Below are 22,217 nucleotides of genomic sequence, written 5' to 3' on the forward strand. Positions count from 1 at the left end.
TGCAATTTGCACCCCCATTTACAATCCCAAATCAGGGTTACAGGCCTACTTGAAATAAATGTCGTAATCTTAAACCACTGCACCCACAAACAGGGCACCTTGGGAGTACTATGGAGTGGTCCACGCATTTCTCTGCTTAGCAACCCCTGTCTCTATGCTGCCTCTTCCACTACGCCGCCGCATCATTTTCTGGGAGCAATTTAGAGCTTTCTTTTATAGCTTACTTATCATCACCACAGTCTGCCCTCTGCCCCATGCTTACCGCTGTAACTATCTCTTTACTATTGACTCGATGTGGGCTTCTCTGCACTCTGCAACTCATGGAGAGTAGTATAACTGGTGGCATCCCCCACCACTCTTGTTTACTTTCTTCTCACCACACGACTTTGACTACAGTTTCCCAGGGCCGGCTTTAGCTCTGTTGGCACCCAGTGCGACAATCTTTTTTGGTGCCCCTCCCACATGACCTCCTCCTCATATTCCCTCACTACCACCAAGAGTGCCCCTCGTCGCTTGATAGCCCCTCTCTTACATACATTTAATTTGTTTTAAAGTACTGAGAAGGGCTGTCTTTACCAATCCACTCAGCTATCATTATAAAGCATAGATCTGTCCTTTACAGCAGACATATTACCCTCTGTGGTACTTTGTGGCAAGTCAAAACTGCCACTAGAAAAAAAAATCTTCCATCTCTCTCTCTCTAGCAGGAGCATTAACCACAAGAGTTACCTTGCCTTTAATGACACTTGATTTTAGTTTCCGTGGTGATAGCAGACACACTTACTGAGGGGCAAGGTAGGTATCTAAAGCGGAGAGGAAGGGGTTTCGGATGGTAAATTGTTTGAGGTGGTCTTCAGGCATGACGTTTTTGCAGGGCTCGGGACAAAAATGTAACGTGGGGCCACGAACTGTCTAACAGAATGCCTTAAAATGTACGAGAGGTTTCACAAGCCAGGGAAAGCGGATACTGGGGTCTCACAAGTAAAAAAAAAAAAAACGGGGGGGGGGGATTAGGACTTCCTATGCTGGCAGTAACGCCCACGCTCAGCACCTTTCAGTTGACACGTGATCAAGGTCACAGCATGTTGGCACACTGCACCAACACCCCCAATTTCAGGATGCACAAAGCTGGCTCGAGAAAGTGTTTTCTTACTTGTCAGCTTAATCTGATACATTTCAGAGGCGGGAACTCTCTAGCAAGGGTACTAATTGCCCCTCTACTTGTTTTCACGCTTTGGGGTGGGGAGGGTCCGAAATTGAATACTGCGATTCTATCACTGCATACAAATTGTGCGTCACATCTTTCCCTCCATCCAAATTCAGCACACTCTGACATTATCTACGCATTTCGTCCACTTTGAAATTCGCATGTTTCGCCTTTCTGTGTATAAGCAGATATCTTATCAAGCTGTAGGAGAAACACAGGGTATTTACACCTTTTAAAAATTTTAGTTGTTTCATTCAGAAAAAAAGCCCGAGATGGGGGTGGGGATCTCCGTTATATGAGAGTTTCAATCCGTTTAGCTGAAATAGCTGTACTGGGGCATGGTCCTTTTACACAAGACGAGACACCAGTTTTGAGAGGTCAGAAGGCTCCAGAGAACGTAATCCCCGTGGACACCAGTGTTCATTCTTAAAATGGTATTTCATACTGTACAACTGTTGTTGTTAAAGCCCTTCTTCAGAGCTTACGTCTGGCGGGTGGGTTGCGGGGTCCGTGGAACGCCAATTGAAAGAGGACCCGTACGTGCCTAGACTTCCTAGGAACATGTTAAACCCCTCGCAGCGGCTTTTGTAGCCAAGAAACACCAGGCCTCCATCTCTTACAATTCTTTTATTTCCACGGAGGCTTCCGCAGCCCTTCTCAGCTGCGCCACTCACTGTACTTTTAAGGAAACACGTTCTAACGCGCCACACAGCAGACCTGCTATGCTTCCAATAAGGCCGTGTCTGCACTACTCAGCAGGCTGGGCACTGAGTGCCAGCACTTCTCAGCAGGGCGTCTGAGCTTTTAAAGGGACAGTACCCGAAACTCTCAGCAGGGATGCTGTATATTTCAGAGGAAAGTACAGGCGGTGCTGTCACTGCAGAGGACGTGCTACGTCTCATTTACACAACAGGCGGAGTCCTATTTAGTTCTAGTGCTGGTAAATCTCGGGACTGCGCAGAGAAACCCCTATCGCCTGCCTATACTGTGGCAGCAGTCTGGGGAAAGTATCACAGCAACGTTTCACCCTTTCTACTCAGAAATGCATACCAGAGACTACCCTCTTCCCCCCCCCCCCCCCCCCTCCAAGCCCGAGTCTCAGACATCATGGCGGCGCAGACCTAGCTGTCAGTCCTAAAGTTTCCCAGGACACGCCTGCACTGCCCCCCCCCCCCCCTAAAGTCTGGCAGAAAGGCACACACAGTTCGCCGCACCACCCAATCACCCTGACCCCCCACAACACACACAGGGCAGAGAGTACTTATAAGTCCTGTTCTACCGCCCCTTGCAGAAGTGGTTTGAAGGCAGCGATAAGTTTGCAAAGAATCATCATTTCGGACACGGAAAAAAGGGTGAGGGGGGCAAGAGGGGAGGAAGAAGGGCCCAGCCAAGGAAGAGGTGGGGAAGAGAGACACGAGAAGCCGCATGACACCGTTACACAGAGTGCATGGTCCTAAGCAGAGCAGGGGAACGGGTCACACGCAGTAGGGAACGGGCAGTAGACACGAGAGACTACAAAGGGGAAGGCGGAGGGGAGGGGGGATTCGGAGACCCACCTCACTCCTCTGGAGCTGCAGGAAGCTGCTGAGATAGCTGGAGCTGAGAGTCGGGCCCACGTCTTGGCTACTCTTGCTGCTGCTGTAGCTGCCCAGCTCCTGGTGCTGGGGGGAGCCCTGGGAGGGCCTGAAAGCGTCGAATGCACTTCCCTGCTGTTGCTGCTGCTGGTGCTGCTGGTGGGAGTCCTGCAGGGATAGGTAGACCCAGTTCAGCAGCTGGGCCGGCTGGTACACAGAGGCGCTGCTGTCTATGGCTGACAGCAGGCTCATCTTGACGCACAATCAGGCTGGTCACAAACGAACCCCCTTCCCACCCCCCCCGGACCCTCCTCCAGCTTCAGTTTGTTTCCCCTAGTTGTGGCACCCGTTCGTCCGCTCTCTACCCCCCAGGCCCTCCTCTTTCGGTGTCTTTGGGCCTCCCCCCGCGATGCTAGGGAGCTCTGGGAGCGAACAGACTGAATTGGCTCAGGACAGACATAGCTGCAAAGTTCTGCTACGAAACTCTTCTGGAGCCGCTGCCTCCCCCTAGCCCTCCCCTTACTTCGAGGCTTCGGATCCGCTATCTGTCTTCATTCCCAAAGCTTCCCTCCCCTCCTCTGATTGGTCGCCTCATCTGCATATGTAGCAGGGGGCTGGGACCAATAAGGCCAATAACTCCCCTCCGCCCCTCTCCTACGGCCACATTCCAACGCAGCTGCTTGGGGAGTTTCTCAGAAAGAATTCGTTTTCTGAGCCATTTCGGTGGACGAGAAAAGTTCTTGTGACTGCAAAGTTAGAGGTGGGCGAGCCAATGAAAGCTCGAGCCAGCAACGGAGCCCCGGCTCAGCTCGAGGCTCTTTTGAAACATGTAGCAGCCAAAAAGTCGAGATTTCATGTGAAACGATGTGGCCTAGTGACCGCAGCTGTTTACCCTGTAACATGGGAAGACAGGTTAAAATCTTGGCCTTGGCTAAAGGTTAATCTATCCTGGTAAATTTCCTTGTGCTGAAAAGCAGAAGCGCATTGAGCTAGGTTCGCGTTATGTCGCACTGCCAGAAATAAACGTGGCTTATGCATGTCACTCTAGCTCAATTCTTATCCTCCTAGAGTTAAGAAAAAAACATTAACATTTGGTCTCAAAAAGAGATACCGATCTAGTGGTTTAACTCCATAGTGTGAATTTGGGATCAATCCTGGCTTGCCTGCTTGACTATAGTGTGCCATCCTAGCAAACACTTTATTTTAACTATTTTTAACTATCCTCCTTTTGATCATTATTACATAGGAGAGCACATTTACATGTTTTATTTCAGGATGTGTGCTCTAATAAAAACTCTCTTCTTTGATCTATTAAACTACAACGTTGTTCTTTGTATAATAAGCATCTATCCCATGTATAGGGTACACACGGCCCCTGACTTGCCTCTTCGCTCATTAACAGCATTGTCATTAGAGTTCGGACAGGAATGGTCCACAATTCATGAATTCAGGTTTAAAAACTCTCCCTTTTAATATATATTTGTCAATGTAATAATATAATCTGATATGAAGAAACACTGCTGCATTTAAATAAATAAACCTTGTTGAATTTTGACGACAACTTGTCTTATTCTAATACAATTTTTGCTGCATGAGTTTAATGCCAAATTTATTTAAGGATGGGCTCGTGCAGGGGCTCTCAGAGCCAGAGACGGTCCTTGGCTTGGCTCTGGCTTGTCTGTCCCAGTTAAATTGTAGGCTCACCCACCTCTAATGAAAGTTAAAGACATTAACACATTGGTTGCACTTAAAACGCTTACACATTCTCTATCCTTGCATATTATTTTTAGTTTGTCTGATGAAGAAATTAAGATAAAAGTATTTCGATATTTAGAGATGTGCAGCTTACCAGGCAAGGGGTGGTGCCCTGCCAGTATTGATGAAGGGATGGGCACACCCAGAACATGTTTAAGAGGTTTGCATCAGGTAAATGGTAGTGGGGACAGGATGTGTCTATGCAGGAAAAGTAGTGGTTTATCTTGTGGGGAGTGAGGTAGGCTTTCTGTGCTCTGTAGTACTGTGGGAGCCTACAGAGCGAATTGCCCCCAGGAAGGGTATGCCAGTATGGAACGCCATGTATTGTCTGTGCAGGAGTGACCAATTTGGTATTCCTATGGTGACGCAAGGACATGAGGGGCATCGCTGCATGTGTACATAAGGAGTTGGCAAGCCAGTGCGATATGTGGTGGCCCTTTCCCATGACATGTAGATATTGAATAGTGAGATGCATTTCATGCTCTTGCTAAAGGCCCCCCTCAGTGTATGCTTAATGCCCTGATGAGGGAATTATTAAGAATAAATTGGACTGGAGGGAGCCTATCATTGTTTATTAGGTGGTCCAGGGGAAGGGGAGTGCTGTCACTTTACAGGCCACTTAGTGTTTGAAGTCCCGCCTTGTGCCAGAGGCCACCTTCGTCAAGGAAGTGACTGATATCTAACACAGTGTGTCCAGGATAGGCATTACCGGAGTGTCAGCACTGGTATAGTGAGTAGAAGAGAGCAACATAGTGCTACCTGTAAAAGGATGAGGCTAGGCAGTGGGTCTCTTGAACAGGGATGGCCTAGAAGAATGGTTAGGTAATGTAAAGAGAGTGCTTAATTTGTAAAAATATAAGTGCCAGAGGCCCTCGTTGCTTGGCCCTTGTTGCCCTGCCAGTACTGCCAATGAAAGTACCAACACAACTACTATCACACTCCTACAAGTGTGACAACTCTCATTATTCCAGGCCCCCAGCTCTATAAGGATGGCTTAGGAGGCAGAAAATACAATTTTTTAATGCATATTGAATTCATAAACAACTGTTGATGTGCTTATCTTTAAATTAGACAGTGACCCGGTGTGGCAGACTGTCACAAGCGTTGGTTTTAACAATTAAGTGCCAGCGCCGAGCACCGGAAACTACTGGTTCAAATTAAGCACTGGTAAACAGGAAGGTTGTCAAAGAAGTAAAACAGAAATGCAGCATCACCATTTTTATTAGGATTATGCATCCCACCACGGAAAGCAGCAAGGACCTCCAGGATGTCATCTGTGCAAGTATGAAGGTCACAACACAAATGAGGTTACCATCTAAGAGATCAGCAGGTTTGTGGCAGATGAGAATGCCTAAATACCAGAATGTGTCTGGGTGCCACGACATCAGGACACCATTGATTCAGAGTGCAGGGTCAGGTGTTGTGTGCTTAAGTGAGAAGATGCAGGAATCGGTCCAACTGACCTTGAGGCCGGAGAGCTCTGCAAATTTGTTGAGTGTCAGCGCTAGGCCAGGTGGAATATCATGGATGTCTTTAAGAAAACTGCATAAAGTCTAGCGGAATCCCCCAGTCGTGACCCTGCACGTGGCGAGCATAGGCTAATAGTTCCATGGCAGGAGAAAAAGAGAGTGGGAATAAGGTCAACCTGTTGCAGAGCTCTTTTGGCCATATTTTAGACACGTTATTTTAACAAGCTAAGCCTGCCGTTATGCACTTTAGCACTGTTATGATTTATTCAGCATTGCTTTATTTTTATAGCAATAGTCACATTTGCGTTGTTGTTTTATTTCTCTCTATCTAAATTTTCTTTCGCCTTGGAAAGTATTGCATTCTCATTAGGACATTCATTTCACTTTGTGCTTTCTTCAAGGCTGCAGTCAGATAGGGTTGCCGACAGAAGTGGTACGCTGTGTCTCCAACATTCATAAAAACGCACATATTCCTACATTAGGTCCCTTTCTTAGAATGTCAACTGTTTTATCATAAAAAACACTCATTTGTCCCATACACATTAGAAGGAGATTCCAGCTAGGTGACCAGGACTGCATGCTGCATACTGCATACTGCATGCTGATTGCCTCGCTACAGCTGCTTACTTAGACTGCTGAACCCCTGGCCTACATGGAGATGGTGTCTCCCTATACTACAGGCTTCCTTAATCAGGTATGAGGGATGATGTCTTCCCAGGGGGGAAACCTGAAGGACAGATTAGGCTCATTATGCTGTGCTCTAACATAGCTAAGGTGGGAGAACTATATATCACTCCTAGTGGCAGTATAGTGGGACTGCTTTTGTGTTTCACTCTCCTTGTCACAATTTTGCTTTTATTGTGTTTTATCATCCTACTTATTGTAATAAATACCATTTTATCTAAGATGCAGTTTACTTCAATAAACCCTTATTGAACTATATTCTGCCTCTGTTTTTGCCTGTGTGAGACTAATGCAACTGAAAGAGATGAGATCTGATCGGCCACGATTCCCCTGAAAAGTCTTTCTTGTCATGCTCCCGGTTGCCACAATCAACCCTGCTCTTTGGTAGTGATGAGATGCTGATAGTTAGTTGGAAAACCCGGACTAGGCCGACAGGAGTCACACGGTGTGGAATTGTACTCAGTACCCCACAATCTGTCTTATTCTGCCACTCAAATCTAGTAGCCTTATTAGGATAATGAAACCTATGCAACACACTCCTGTTGGGTATTCCTGTGGATTGGAATGGCATCTGATATAAGGCCACCCATTTTCACTCGAGCCAGTAGTTGCGTGTAAAAAAGATGGATTCGCCAAATGAAGCGGGCTCCAGAGCATAACATGGCAGCACTCTAAACAGAAAGGCCTACTCCAGTGAATCAAAGGCCTTTTCCAGGTCTAGCACAAGGCAGTGAGTGCACTGTCATGCATGTGGGGCATACTCCAGAACCCGGAAATACCAACGCAGATTGAGTGAGGTGTTGCCAGGTAGTTCAAAGCCATTCTCATATGGGTGCACAAGGGTTGGGACCAAGGGTGCTAGGCGGTCTGCCTGAATCTTAGCAAGTATTTTATAATCTATGTTGAGTAATGCCAGAGGGCAATAAGATCCAAGTGCTGTGGGGTCCATATCGGGTTTCGACAGGGATATAAGCAACACTTTATGGACTGTGGTCGGTAGGTAGGTCAGTAGATAGCCCTTCTTCATAAAACATCTTTAAGGGAGGGGTTAGGGTGCGAGTGTATGCCTTATGTAATTCCGGCCCGAACTTCTGCCGGTAGCTAGTGCGTGGATAGTCTCCTGAATTTCAAAGAGTGAAATGTCGCGGTCAAAGTCCACCATCTGTTCAAGCGACGCTCGGGTAAGAGGCATGCCAGTCAGAAAGGAGTCTATCTCCTCCCCTTCAATGAAAACCGTTTCAACATATGAACATCATCCGCCTCTCTGTCAATGCAGTGCTTACATTTAGATTCCTTGATATCTCTCTCTCCTCTTATTTTAGCCAGCCTTGCTAGAGTCCAGTAGACTCTGTGTAAAACAAAAAAATGGTTCTTCCTTAAGGTAGCAGATTTAACCACACAATAAAGCGTGCTCATAGATACTTGCCATAACCCTTCCAGCTCTGTGCTTTGCAAGTATCCATCCAAAACCAGGTAGGGGGCCTCATATTTTCTTCCGCAGCTGCCAGACGATACCCGTACCAACACGATACTTCCTTCTTCCTTGTTCTGGGATCCTGAAGATCCTTTTCAACGGAGATCGTCTCAGCAGCTATCCACCCCTGGGTCTTGAGCCAGACATTTATCTGCTGAACTTTACATTTAGAAAGTGCCTCACTGATCAACGTTCTCCAGTCCTCTCAAGAGAGGGCCGTTCCACCATCTGCCCCAGTACAAATTTCCAGGCTCAATCAGGGGTTGTGCCGGACTATGCTGCAGACACTCCGGGGTCCCTGGCAAATCCCACACTGGTGACAGCTTATGATAGTATGGGATCCCCAAGAGAGATCCGACCACATACCATATTCTAGCTTTAGCCTTCAAACACTTCAGACAAACCTTTTAAAAGAATTTAGGAGCCCAATATTTATACAGAAAACCACCACCTTTAGACAAATTGTTCAACATAGCACTGTACATAAGGCCCATCTGTCCTGATAAAGGAGAAGCATCCTATTATTCTTCAGTTGGTACCCCCAAAGATACAGTTGGAAATCATGAAGGCCCAGTCCTCCCTTCTCTACCTTCCTCCTTAGCTTCTTCGAGGAGAGCCTGATCCCCTTGCTAGCCCAAATGAAAGCTATAACTCACCCTTGTATCCTGTCCAATAGTTTCTTATGAAAACCTAAAGGGATGTCATCAAACAGATATGTCAGTTTGGGTAGAATTGACATTTCAACCAAGTTTATTCAGCCGTGGAGGGTTAAGTGCAGATTCTGCCATCTCCTTAATGTCTCCTCTACTTTCTTATAAGCTCTCTCCATATTTACAGATGGAACCTTCTCTAAATTGTGCAGTATTGTGATCCCCAAATATCTTAATTCCTCTGTGGTTTTGGCCTACCCTAGTCCTGATTCCATACTCTGATTGAGCTCATAACCAGAGAACTTCCTAAAAGCCTTCACCTCTGCCGTCAAGCACAGGATGGCAGATCTGGCATTTGACGTAAACAAAATCAAATCGTCTGCATACAAAGCTAACTTCTTTGCAAAGGGGCCAACCACAAATTATGTTGTATCCTTTTATAACCTCAGACTCTGTGCTAAAGGTTCAATATACAGATTAAAAAGAATGGGAGACAAAGGACAAACCTTTCTAGTTCCCCTGCTGAATCTAACTGGCGAAATGAGACTACCGTTAACTAACACCTGGGCACACAGTGCGCTATAGATCTTATTTAGCACATTCCGGAATACATCTCCTACTCTAAAAGTCTTCAACACCCTACTGAGGTATTTCCAATCAACACAGTGAAAAGTTTTGGCCGCATTGAGAGTTACAACCAACATGGGAACGCCTAAGGAAGTGGCGAGGTCAATTGAGCCTATCAGGGTGTGTGTCAGCTCTCTCATTTGCCCCCAGGGTAAAAAGCCCTTCTGGTCCTCACGAATTACCACCCCCGCAACCTTGCATAAGCATGTTGCCAAAATACTCCTAAAAACTTTATAATCACATTCAGTAATTAGATCTGCTGATATGACTCACATTGGTGGGTTTTTTGCCTGGTTTTAAAATCAACAAAATAACTGCCTCATTCCAAGAACCTGGCATGGGTGAGTCTTTCAATAATATGGCATTATACAACTCTATCCAGACTGGGATCATTATTTCATCAAGTAGAATATAACATTAATTTGGAATCCCATTCGAGCCTGCCACTTTCCCTCTTTTAAGCTTCTTAACAGCTGTCAAAATCTCAATTCCAGTTATTTCTTCACTTAAAAATTGTTGCTGGTCCTGAGTGAGTTTAGGGGTTGTTTGTCTTGCAGCAAACTATCTAGCTTGTCTTCATCTACTTCCAAAGTTTCGGAATAAAGATCCTGAAAGAATTTATGAAAAAAACCCTGCTCTATCCCCTCAGCATCCTCCACCACTATGCCCTTTTCCTCACTCCTAATCTTCCTCATATAATTCCGAGATCTATCTATTTTGGCCTTCCATGCCAGCAATTCTCCACATTTCTCTCCCTGCTCATATTCCCTAGGTTTACTAGCCTCCCACTGCTGAAGTACTTTCTCTTCCATCTTCAACCTGAACTTCAATTGAAGATATTCCAGCTCTCTTTCCACGTTGTCCCTATTCTCCCCATCAACTTGCTTTACCTTCAAATCTTCTCCTCCTGCTGTGCTTGTTGTAACCTCTCTCTTTCTTCCCCCAAGCAATCGAGGAATTCTTCAGGACCCCCCTCAGCCAAGCCTTGAATGCATTCCAAGCTATATGAACAGGGGCAGATGTTAGATTCCAACCAAAAAAAGCCCTAGCACCTTCCCCAATCTCATCAATAATTCCCAGCTGAAGAAATATTCTCCTATTAATCGTCCACCTCCTCGGCTGCATTTTGGATGGCACTTTTAGTCTTAACTGTAGTGCTGCATGATCTGACAAATGAATAGGAAGATACTCTATATCCTGAATTCTTTCAACTTGTCCAGTATCGACAAAGAAATATTCAATCCTCGAATAGTGTCTATTTTTTTCCTAAAGAAGGAATAACACCTACGGATCCCCTTCACCCTGACCAAATATCACCTAGATTTAGATTTCTCAACATCGAAAAAAGATAAGCTCTTGTGTTTGAGGCACTAACTTGTGTTCGGGCCGAGGACCTATCTAGATTATTGTGCAGTATGACATTGAAATCCTCACTTAAAATGACAGGGGCAATACATTCTACCAGGTTGGAAAAGAGGGCGGACATAGACAAAATATTGTCTATGTTCGGACCATAGTATCCTGCAAGGGTATACAAGTTCTGGCAAATCCTGATCTCTGCAACTATCCAGCATCCTCCGGCATCCACCTTATAGCTCAACATAGCAACCTCTGCATTGATTCTAACTATAATTGCAACTCCTTTAGAACATTGTTGCTTTTCTGTAGCGATTACATTCTCAACCCATTTTAGTTTTGAAAAGAGATTCCTAAACTCTGACCTCAGTAAATGAGTTTCCTGCAGCAGGATTATTTGAGCCAAACTATCACACAGATATTGGAGGATCAAGCACTGCCTTCTTCTGACCCTTAGCATATTCACGTTCCAACATAGAATTGAAAGGGGGAGTTGACCCCTCGCTGGTAATTTCTTCCCCCCACAGATTTAAAAATTAAGCTTGACCAAATTTCCCTCAGCAATAACAGTTGCTGCCTTACCTGAGCTAAATGAGGACACTTTTTTCCCCGTGCTCCCTGCCACCAGTGCACCCCCCCCCCCAGTAACTCCCTCCCGATCCTTACTCCTGGCATTCAACACCAATCTGAGCTTGCACCTACAGGCTCAGTGAAATACAAAATTACACTCCTTTCTTCTTAACTGTTCCATTCTGAGCTAAGAAGTTGTCCACCTCTTCTGGAGCTAAGAAATTATAAATTTTACTAGCCCACATGGCTTTCAAAATTGCTGGGAACCTTAACTGGACTACTGCTCCCATTGTTCTAAGTTCCTCCATTTGTTTACTCAACTCCCAACACCTGCCTTCCGTCGCCCAGGATATGTCGGACCTTACATTAAACAAAGTCTCCTAGACTTGTAAAGACTTTCCCTTCTGGGCTGCGCCCAGGATTTTCTCCTTAAAAACATACAGCTGAAAGTTAACCAATCTTTGATGGATTCAATTTAAAAGGCTACCGGAGTACTCTCTGAATCTCGCTCGCTAAGTCCACAGAGGAGGTCTCCTGCAGTAAAGCTTTAGTCAGTAAGTCGATTGCAAATGATTTAACATCACCTCCGTTGACTCCTTCCGTTACCCCAAAGATCCTGATATTATTCCTTCATGGGTTGTTTTCCAAACCTTCCAATTTCTCCAACATCTTGTTTTCCCTGAGCCTCAATCTAGCTACCTCCTGAGTATTCTCATTTACTGCTGGGCTCAATTCCTGGACCTTTCTCTCTAGCACACCTGTTCGCAGGGCCAGAGTCAAATCTTATCTACTGCAAATCTATTTGCGCCCCTGATGGAAGATCTAGGGGATGGAGGGATGGTATAGAGTGAAGATAGAGCAGTGGGGACTACCCCACACTTATGTTATCTCCCTCTCGGATCAGGTAGAAGCTAACAGAGGGGATGTACCTGCAGGATGGGGGGGCAGCACATGAGATGTTTTCTCAACTATTGCAAAAAATCAGGGGGCAATTCTCACCCTCTGAAGCAAATAAGAAAGAGATTCAGGACAAATGTTTAAGTTTGGATGAAAAAATATCTGGTGTTATGGGTGAGTTTGACATGGATGTCTTGCTGCATGTGTAGCAGGGTTCCAGGTGTGGCATGAAGTGCAAGTATGGGATGTCGGGGCTCTCCTTGATGGATGAGCCAGAGAGAGGGGAGAAGTTGTCAAGTGCTGCTGGTTGCAATCACCAAGTGGGAACTAGAGAGGGGCCCGACTCAGCTGTCACAGGTATTGGGGGTTGTGGTCTGAGGGTGATCTGACGAGGCAGTCAGCGTGGGTGGGATGGGGAAGTATGTTGGGTGAGCCTATGAGGCGGTCTATGTGGACGTGCAGATCATGTGCATAAGAGTGGAATAAAAATACCCTAGGGGACCGTGTATACACGTTCTATAGAGAAGAAGGGTGAAAATGAAGGAAATAGGACAATATCTTGGGGCCAGTCCTCCAGGAAGGTGACTGCATCCTGACCCTCAGTGCACTCCGGTAAACCAAACACAAGTACATTGTTTCTTCGGAAATGGCCTTCGGCATCTTCTCCATGCTCCTTCAGTGTAAGAACCCGGTCCTGTAGTATGTGGAGCTGTCTCTCTATCTCTCAGGGCTGTGGATGGAGGGCAGTCAGTGTCTGCTCTGCTGTGCAAACTCTCTCTGCCAGTTTATGGTGATCATCGTAAAGGAGGGTGAAGTCTGCTCTTACTGTGTTACTCTGTCAATTTTATTTTCCAAGGAGAGACAGGAGTTCTCAATGGGTGCCAAGAGAAGGTCTAGTTTGTCTCCAATAGAGGATGGCCCCTCAGGGGGGCCATGTTGGGCTAGCCCCACAAGGGGCCCGTGTAGGTGGGGTTGGTGGGCACGGGGTCACAGGCTGGGCTTTAAAGCGGAGGCACCTCATGGTCACCGGGGGGGGCCCGCTTGCGAGTGCCAGGAGTCAGGGTGGCGCACCACGGCACGAGCAGCCCCAGGAGGTGGCGTAGCTCACAATGCGTGCTGGTGCTTGCCAGGCCAAACTGTGGGTGCTAGAAAGCAGGGCACAGACTAGGTGAGTGCGTAAACAACCGTCAGAGTCCGTGATCGAAACAGGTCATGAGGGAATCCAGCAATGGGAAGGGGCCCCTTGAAGACTCCACAGGATACGCTCACCTTGTGCTGGAGGCAGCCAGGTCCCTAGTGGCATCTGCACAATAGCTCTGTTATCATCAGGCGTCGCAGACACTACCCGCAAACTTGTGGCGACATCGGCGGTGTCCCGAGACCACCATTTCCCGACAAGGAGCATCTGCTTAGCAGGACGGAACGATGGCAGCCAGAAAACGGTGATTGTGACGGATAACATGGGTTTTGGTGAGGAGCGGCACTAAAGACTGATCATAATCGTAGCTCCGCAGGTCACATCCCCGCATTGACAACTTCTAAGCATTACTTCTTATGTTTATTCTTCCTTTAACAAAATAAAATGAATTGCTGTGTTGTTTACTGAACAAGGAACCGTGTTTTTTTCCTGAATGATAAAACCTTGGTATCCAGGTTTGTCAGTTACCCTAATATTTACAAAATATAAGCTTTTGCGGTTGCACTTGATCTGATCTTGACTTTGTCATTTATGTGATGTAAAATTCTGTGTTTGTCCCTCCTTGTGAACTAGGGGCCTGCTGTACACAGACTGGTTTGCAAATGGGTGTGTAATCTATGATGCAACCTTTTTACTAATAGGCCACACCTCAAACTATTCATTGAAAGGGGTTGCAACGCAACCTTCCGCTGAATATTAATTAAGCAGGTTGTGACTTGTGTCGCTCTGAGATTGGCTGCAAATGGAGCGATAGAGACAGCAGTCCTTCTGCAGTCGCGTTACGCAAACGAGAAACATTTTTCAACATGCATCGGCAAATCCATTAAGGTCTCGCCTATAGGATCAATTAGCTTTGCCAGTGTTTTCTGGTGATGCTGGGCATTACCTGTGGAGAAAAAAACAAAACATGCTTGTTGATGTGGCATGCACGTAGCATGAGGCATCATGATGCTACTAGCATCGCATCATTCAGTATGTGTGCACATGTCTAGTGATATGAAGAAGAGTGGCCTGGCAACAAATGGCAGCTGTCAGGCCACAAAAACATAATTTTTTTATGACTATGAGGAGTAGGGTAGCAATGGGTAGCTGGAATTAGGCAGCAGTGGAGGGTCAAATTATGTAGCAATATTGACTAAATTAAGTGGCAAGAAAACATAAAGTATTCCGTTTAGTGCTGCACATTTTTCTATAGTATCGCTTCATTATTTTGTAATTTTTGCACGTTAGTACTGTCTGGGCAACAGTTTCACTTTATTAGTACGAATTCCACATCCAAAGAACGTTCTCTGCAAGTAACCGAAAGGGGACCAGTCAACCTTTGCAAAAGACCTTCCACTGCAGCACACTTTGTAGCGTTGTTAGCAACTTTTGATCTGTTTGAGCTAGAAACAAAGTGTATTTTATGTTAAAATCTGCAGCTTATGCAGCAGATGATAAATGATGTGGTAAATGAGGTAAATTCATAATTATGCAGTAAACATCGCAGCCCCAGTATCGTAAAATTCTGCAGCTGCAGAGTCACATAATTCCCGTGGCTTTGTGTACAGGGAGTGTAAAAAGAAATACTTCAGGATGGCAATTTGTTTCTAGTTTGCGTAAAATTTAATTACCCAGTCAATGAAATGTACATATTTTACCATATACCAGCAGTTACAAAAACACAAATGAAACACAGTTTGTTGTATTATTCTGAAGTGTAATGGGAACAAAGGTGATAAATATTGTATTGCATTTCATTGCACATTTCTATAGCACTGACTAATCATATGTGTGGCACTGAAGTGCTTAACTACATGGGCAGCAAGTTACGCCAGATAGGGCGGCATGTGGTTCAAAGGGTATTGTTTTGTTTTGTGATTCAATGTGGGAAGTGTTTTCATGTCGGGCAAAATGACCACCGAGGTGCAGTTATCATGTTATGAGATGCAGCGCGTAGCAGTGCAATGGATGATGAATTGTGAGAAAGACATGGATTTTATGGTTTTTCAGTACGCTGGCAGGCTTGAACATCTCAGTGGGTCCCATTATGGTATTTCTTATGATTATAGTCTGCTTAACTGATTACTGCACTGGGCTGTCCAATGAAGAATTTGGGGGCAGATTTACATACATTTCACGTAACTCAAGGCAGTGAAACAACTTGTTGCATTGCACTGTGTGAATGGCAGATAGCAGAATTACGCCATTTCACAAAGATATGGAAAAAAAATTCTGTCTCTTAGCGTTAGCGCACTATTTGCTGCCTAGTGCCAGCGCAGGCATCCTTGCACCATGGCGCAAGGCTGTTTACATTACAATAGGGACAGCTTTCTGCGCAAAAACAATCCATGGAGGGGAGATCGCGCGCCGGAGCAGCTAAGATGGCTGCTCAGTAACAACGCTCCCGAGCTGCAGAGGACGTTTTATTATCGGAAGGAGGCATTTTTGACGGCCGACGTTTTTTTTTCTCCAGATTTTGATGTGGGAACGTGCAGGGAGCAGTATGGTGAGTTTTTTTTTTTTTAAACTATGGTATTTTACAAAGTTTAATCTTTTCAACCTGCTGCTCCCTTTCTGACAAGAATGCGGCCGCCATTTTGGGAGGATTATTTTTTCATTACTTAAATTTTTGTTCTTTTTTATCTTTTGGCTATTTTAATTAATGTGGAGACCTTAATACTTTTTTGACACTCTTGGATGTCATCTTTGAAGGTGTTATAGACATTTTATTCTGGATTTTCTAATATAATTTTCAATTTTTGTCCTTTGAGGTGACATAATCGACGTTGCAGTAACATCAACTAAACTACTGTATTAAATATACACTTTGTTGCTGAAATGGAAGTTCCTCACCGTTCAAAAATATCTGTATCCTCTGTTTCTAATTCTAATGGTCGTAAAGACTCGGAGGCCACAAAAGAGTTAAAAAAGACCCATCCTCTCCAGCTAAGTCTCCATTGCCTCTCACATTGGATGACATTATGGATGAGCTTAAGTTAATAAAGCCCTTTGTTATGGAGACAAATATTGCGTTACAGTGAATTGAAGAGAAATGGTCACGTCTGGATTCTAGACTCTCTGAGGGGGAACAGAGGATCAGTGACATACAGGATAATACTACTAAGGTTGATAATCTGACTAAGGAAGTCATACTACTTAAAAAACAGACAGAAGATTTGGAAAATCGTAATCGGCGAAATAATCTTTGCATTTATGGCATTCCGGAAGGCTCAGAAGGCCAAGATTTGATAACATTCTTGCAAGCTCATATTCCAAAGATTGTTGGTCTACAGAATACTACCGCTCTCAACATTCAGAGAGCCCATCATGTTGGTCCCCCTTCTACATCAAAACCAAGAGGAATTATTGCTTTCTTTCTACAATACTCAGATTTAATGACTGTTTTAACTTCCGCCAAACAACGTGAACAAATGTTGTGGTCGGGCCAAAAGATTTTCTTTAGCCAGGATGTGGCCACGGTGACAGCCAAAGGAAGGAAGGAATTTCTGGATCTCCGACCAGCTTTATGATCTATGAATGCTGGATTTGGCCTTATCACCCTTGTTTCTTTAGGGTTACCTCCAAGGACAGAACAACCACTTTTGAAAATCCCTCTGATCTGATACAGTTTATATACTCACAAAGGGGAGGCAATGGAACTCAGCAAGACTTGATTGGTTAATGTGAAATTCTTAAATTATTTATTTCTTCTTTACAGATATTGAAACCACTGAAAACTCAAGTTGAGAAAATCCCCTTTCCGATTGTGTCTATATATTCCTGTATATCTCGACATCATAGTGTTCTTTCCCTTGTTGGTAAGTCACGTCATCAATTGTTCATATTGTAATGTATTTATTCTGTTTCATCGTCTTTCCTCCCTCTTGTTATCCAATTATTGTAGTTCCTCGGGGGTACAGTTGCTGATTGGCCTCTTTTTTTTTTTTCTTGCTCCTCCCTTTCTCCCTTGCAAAATATTTTTCTTCTTTTTAAGACAACTATGACTGAAGCTTCTTGGCTTTTTGTCATTTTTTTTTCTTTTATCGATGGGGTGCTTTTGCTACCTCTTTCTTTTTCATTCTCTCTTGTATTTTCTCCTTCTCCTTCTGCCTTTCTTTCTTCTTTTATTATTTTTATGCCTTACAATGCAAGTTTGGCATCAACAATAACCTCACTTAGATATCTGTTCATAATTTTCCCCTCCACCTTCTTCTATGATTCACATGTTGTCTGTCTCTTAGGTTTCGGTAAGGTTCTGTTGTCTAAATGTCTTCTATTATTTAAATGACCAGTCTTCGTATAATCTCATGGAATGTTAAGGGCTTACGTAATCCAGTTAAGAAACAAAGAGTGCTCCAACATCTCTCTAAATTGAATTGTCAAGTTGCTCTTGTACAAGAAACCCATCTTAAAGAGCAGGACTTTAAAAGTCTAAATAGAAACTGGGTTGGTAATGTTTTCGGTTCCTCTGCAGCTCATAATAAGAATGGGGTAATAATTTTGTTTCATAGATCTTTACAAGTACAAGTTGTGGAGGAGATTAAAGATGTTATAGGTAGATGGATTTTACTGACAGTTAAAATTAATGGTATGTTGTTTTCCATTTGCAATGTTTATGGTCCAACTGGAGTGGAGCCTCAATTTTGGGTTAATTTTTCTTCTTTACTACTATCTTGCAACTCTGAATATCTTGTGGTAGGAGGTGATTTCAATCAATTTATGGATCCTTTTGTAGATCATCGCTCCCAAACTCATTATATCCCTAATAAAATGCAAAAAGCATTTCATCAGGCAGTCTCCTCCAGAGGTTTACCTGATATATTGAGAATTGCTCATCCAGATGTATAAGAATTCACGTTTTATTCTCCAGTACATCACTCATATTCTAGATTATATATTTGCTACACAAAATGTTTTACAAACAATTTCACATGCTGACATTGGGTCTATTTTTTTATCAGATCACACCCCAGTAATTATTGATATGAACCTTCCAGGAAATTCCTCCTTTTCTAATCGCTGGAGGTTTAATAACACTTTATTGCAAGATCATTTATTTATTGAACAATTTACACTGTTTTCTAAAGACTTTTTATGCGCAATTTACCTTCTGACACCCAGATGAATTTTATATGGGATGCATTTAAATCTACTGCTAGAGGCTTTATTATAGATTATGTTGCCACTAAAAAGAAAGAAAAATCTAAAGTTTCCTCTCAATTGCTCACACAAATAAAGTGCCTTGAGCATGAATATTTCTCCTCTGGCAAACCAGATACATTATCCAGGTTGATTGATGCTAAATTACAATACAATAAGCTTTCTTTGGAGAGTGCATGTGGAACTCTACTCAAAATAAATTCAAATTTTTAAGGGGGAAAAATAAAGCGGGTAAACTATTGGCAAATTATTTAAAGATCAAAAAACAAAAGTCTAAAATTACTGTTATCACAGACACATTTGGAAACAGGCACACTAATGATTCAAAAATCCTGGAATCCTTTACTGACTATTATACTACATTATATACTCCAGAAAATACTCCTAATATGACTGAAGTAAATACCTTGTTCCAATCTATTCCTTTGAAACATAAAGTAGATTTGTCACTATTAGAATCTGACCTATCTGAAACAGAAATTAAAAATGCCATTACCAAACTTCCTAAAGATAAGGCCCCTGGCCCGATGGCTTTTCAATTTAATTGTATTCAACTTTTGCATCTATTTTAGTTACAAAGTTATTAACACTTATACAATATTTCATATCACAAGATTAAGCAAAGGGCACTTTTTCTGAAGCTATGTTGTGTTTGATTCCTGAAAAGGTTAAGGATTTATCCAAATGTGGTAATTATAGACCTATATCCCTTATTAATGTTGATTGTAAAATCTTTGCAAAAGTCCTAGCCTTACGGATTAACCAGTTTATCCCAGACTTAATAGACATTCATCAGTCAGGTTTTGTTAAGGGGTGATACATATCGGATAATTCTAGAACTTTTCTCAATATTATCCATCTTGCTTCTAAGTCCAGGTACCCTATAGATGCTATAACTCTAGATGCTGAAAAAGTCTTTGATCAAGTTTGTTGGGATTTTATGTTTGGAGCATTAAAATGGCATGGTTTTAGTCCTCATATTATTAAACGTATTAGTATTTTATACTCCTCACCCTCTACATCTATTTTAGTCAATGGTAAACAATCCCATTACTTCCCCCTGCACAGAGGTACTAGACAAGGTTGTCCTCTATCACCTCTGTTATTTATATTAGCCCTTGAGCCCCTTCTAGAGAAAATACGTAGGTCATCTGATTTTTATAGTTTTAAGCATAAAGACACAGAGATTAAATTCACAGCATATGCTGACGATATTTTGCTTTTCATCTCCAATCCTCAAAAGACTATTCCAGAATTTTTTAACTTACTACAAGAATACTCAAATGTCTCAGGTAATAAGCTTAATGTAGACAAATCAGAGGTTTTGCCATTAAATGCTTATTGTCTACCTGACATGTTTAAAGATATTGGTTTTACGTGGAACTCTAAGCATATCAAATACCTGGGCATATCCTATTCCAACTCTCTTAAAGACACTATTCAAACTAATCTCAAAGAGGTAGAGTCAAAGACTTTGAAATTACTTGACAGATGGTATCCTCTTTATTTAACTTGGTGGGGAAGATTGGCCACAATTAAAATGATGTTGTTGCCCATTTAAATTTTTTATTTATCTATGCTCCCAGTTAAACTTCCTTCTATTTTTTTAAAAACTATAAATACATTATTTATGAAATTTTTATGGAACAAACGTAAATCTTGTATATCTTTAATCAAACTACAGGAACCTAGAGATAATGGAGGTGTAAATTTTCTGTGCCTTAGAAGATATCACTCTGCATTTGTTTTAAAACAAATATGGTCGTCCCTTTCTCCCACTTTTCATAACGGGACCTCCCTATGGAGTCAATTGGAGCACTCACAAATTACACAATTTACATTTAGAGATGCAGTTCGGCTTTCAAAACCTCCTAAATCTCTTTTCTCTCTGATAATAACTCATTCTATTTCTATTGCCAAACCATTACTTCTTGCCTCTCACTCCTCATATGAGAACCTTAGGCAAACTCCTATATGGTACAATAATGATATTAAATTTCATAATAGAACTTTAGTTTGGAAAGAGTGGATACACAAAGGCACTATAACTTTAGATCATTTAATTTTAGATAATGCTGTACTTGAATTTCAAGATATTCAACAGACATTTCATATCTCATCTTATTAAGCTGTGCAATACCAAACTCTCTTTGCTAACCTTTATACCTTGTTATCTCAATCTTTGGAGGCTCCCTCTTCTACACAGCCTATTTCCCAGCCTCATAATTTTTCCTCACATGTCCCCGCGTCCTTTATATACAGAACCCTTACACATACCAGTCTTGTGAGACCAAAGGCTAAATAGAATTAGCATGGGAGCAGGATTTCAATCAAAACATTCCTATATCTACATGGAAACAAATATGGTCAAAACTCCATGCAACATCCCAATCAGCATCTACAACCCAAACCTTATTTTACTTTTATAATAGGTTGTACTATACTCCTGTAGATCTTTATAAATGTAAACTTACTACGGACAACAAGTGTTGGTTGTGCTCTAAAGAAAATAGCCATTATATGCACATGTTTTTTGAGTGCCCTTCAGTTCATACTTTTTGGGAACACGTTTGGGATAAAGTCAATCAGATTTTGTCCATCAATGTACCTTTCAATATATTACATATTTTTTTGGGTAGTACCTCATCTATTTGGCATTCCCAATCACTGCTTGGTAAATTGGCTGATTTACTCATTGCTAGTGCACTGCAAATTATAACTTCTAATTGGAAAGATATCACAAAAATATCTGTTGTAGCTTGGTGGAATCTGATTTGTTATAATCACAGTTATGGATCGAGCAAATGCTAATACTACTCAACTGTTATTAAAACACAAGACCTTTCATACTACTGTCAATACTTAATGGCTGCTTTAATGTAAATATGTGATTTTTAATTTGCATTGTTTACATTTTTCTTTTCTTTTCTTTCCTTTCTCTCTTTTCTTTCTTTCTTTACTAAAACATAAAAAAATGCTATTATTTTATGGTACAATATTTTATTCCAGTTGTGCATACAAATTGTTTTATAGGTACAATTATCTTCATGATTTTTTTTAGTTACAATGTATTTATCCTATTGTACTAGTGAATGCTAACTTATTCAATAAAGCATTATTAAACTAAAAAAATAAAAATGAAATCCATAGAGGTATATTCCTCTTTGTATGTGTGCTACAAACTGCAGCACACATACAAAGAGGAAGTAACCAAAAGAAATAAAGAGGTTTCTCGTTGTTATGCCTTTCTGGTGAAGGCGTACTACTTTGATGCATCCCCAAGTTTACTAGCTTTAGTAAACCTGGGAATGCACCAAATTCCCTAGGTTGATGTATGAGAACACCCATCCATGGAACTCTTTCCCAAAGCAAGGTAACTCAAGGCAGCAATATGCTCTGCCTTGCGCTACTTTGTATTTACTAAACTACACAAAGACATTCAAGGTGGCTTTGCATTACTTAATACCAAAAATGATTTTGCGTTGGGCTGCACCACATAAGTGAAGCAAACCTGATGCAAAATTGAAGTAAATCTGCCCCCTAGTGTATACTTTTGGGCCAAACCTGGCATTGTTGGAGGGAGAGAGAAGTGGAGAGAGATGCTGAAATGTGTA

The 22,217-nt window shown here is 42.5% G+C and overlaps 1 protein-coding gene across 1 annotated transcript in view; it reads right to left on the minus strand.

Annotated features, from left to right (window-relative positions):
- Positions 1–3,322, minus strand: part of ZCCHC24 (zinc finger CCHC-type containing 24) — a 213,793-nt gene extending 210,471 nt beyond the window's left edge. Inside the window, exon 1 of the mRNA XM_069240185.1 lies at positions 2,764–3,322. Within this exon, the coding sequence (XP_069096286.1) occupies positions 2,764–3,033 (270 nt within the window). The 5' untranslated portion in view covers positions 3,034–3,322. The remainder of the gene's footprint in view (positions 1–2,763) is intronic.
- Positions 3,323–22,217: the final 18,895 nt, after the last annotated feature.

The sequence above is a fragment of the Pleurodeles waltl genome, chromosome 6, assembly GCF_031143425.1.
Source record: "Pleurodeles waltl isolate 20211129_DDA chromosome 6, aPleWal1.hap1.20221129, whole genome shotgun sequence".
In the NCBI taxonomy this organism is placed as follows: Eukaryota; Metazoa; Chordata; class Amphibia; order Caudata; family Salamandridae; genus Pleurodeles; species Pleurodeles waltl.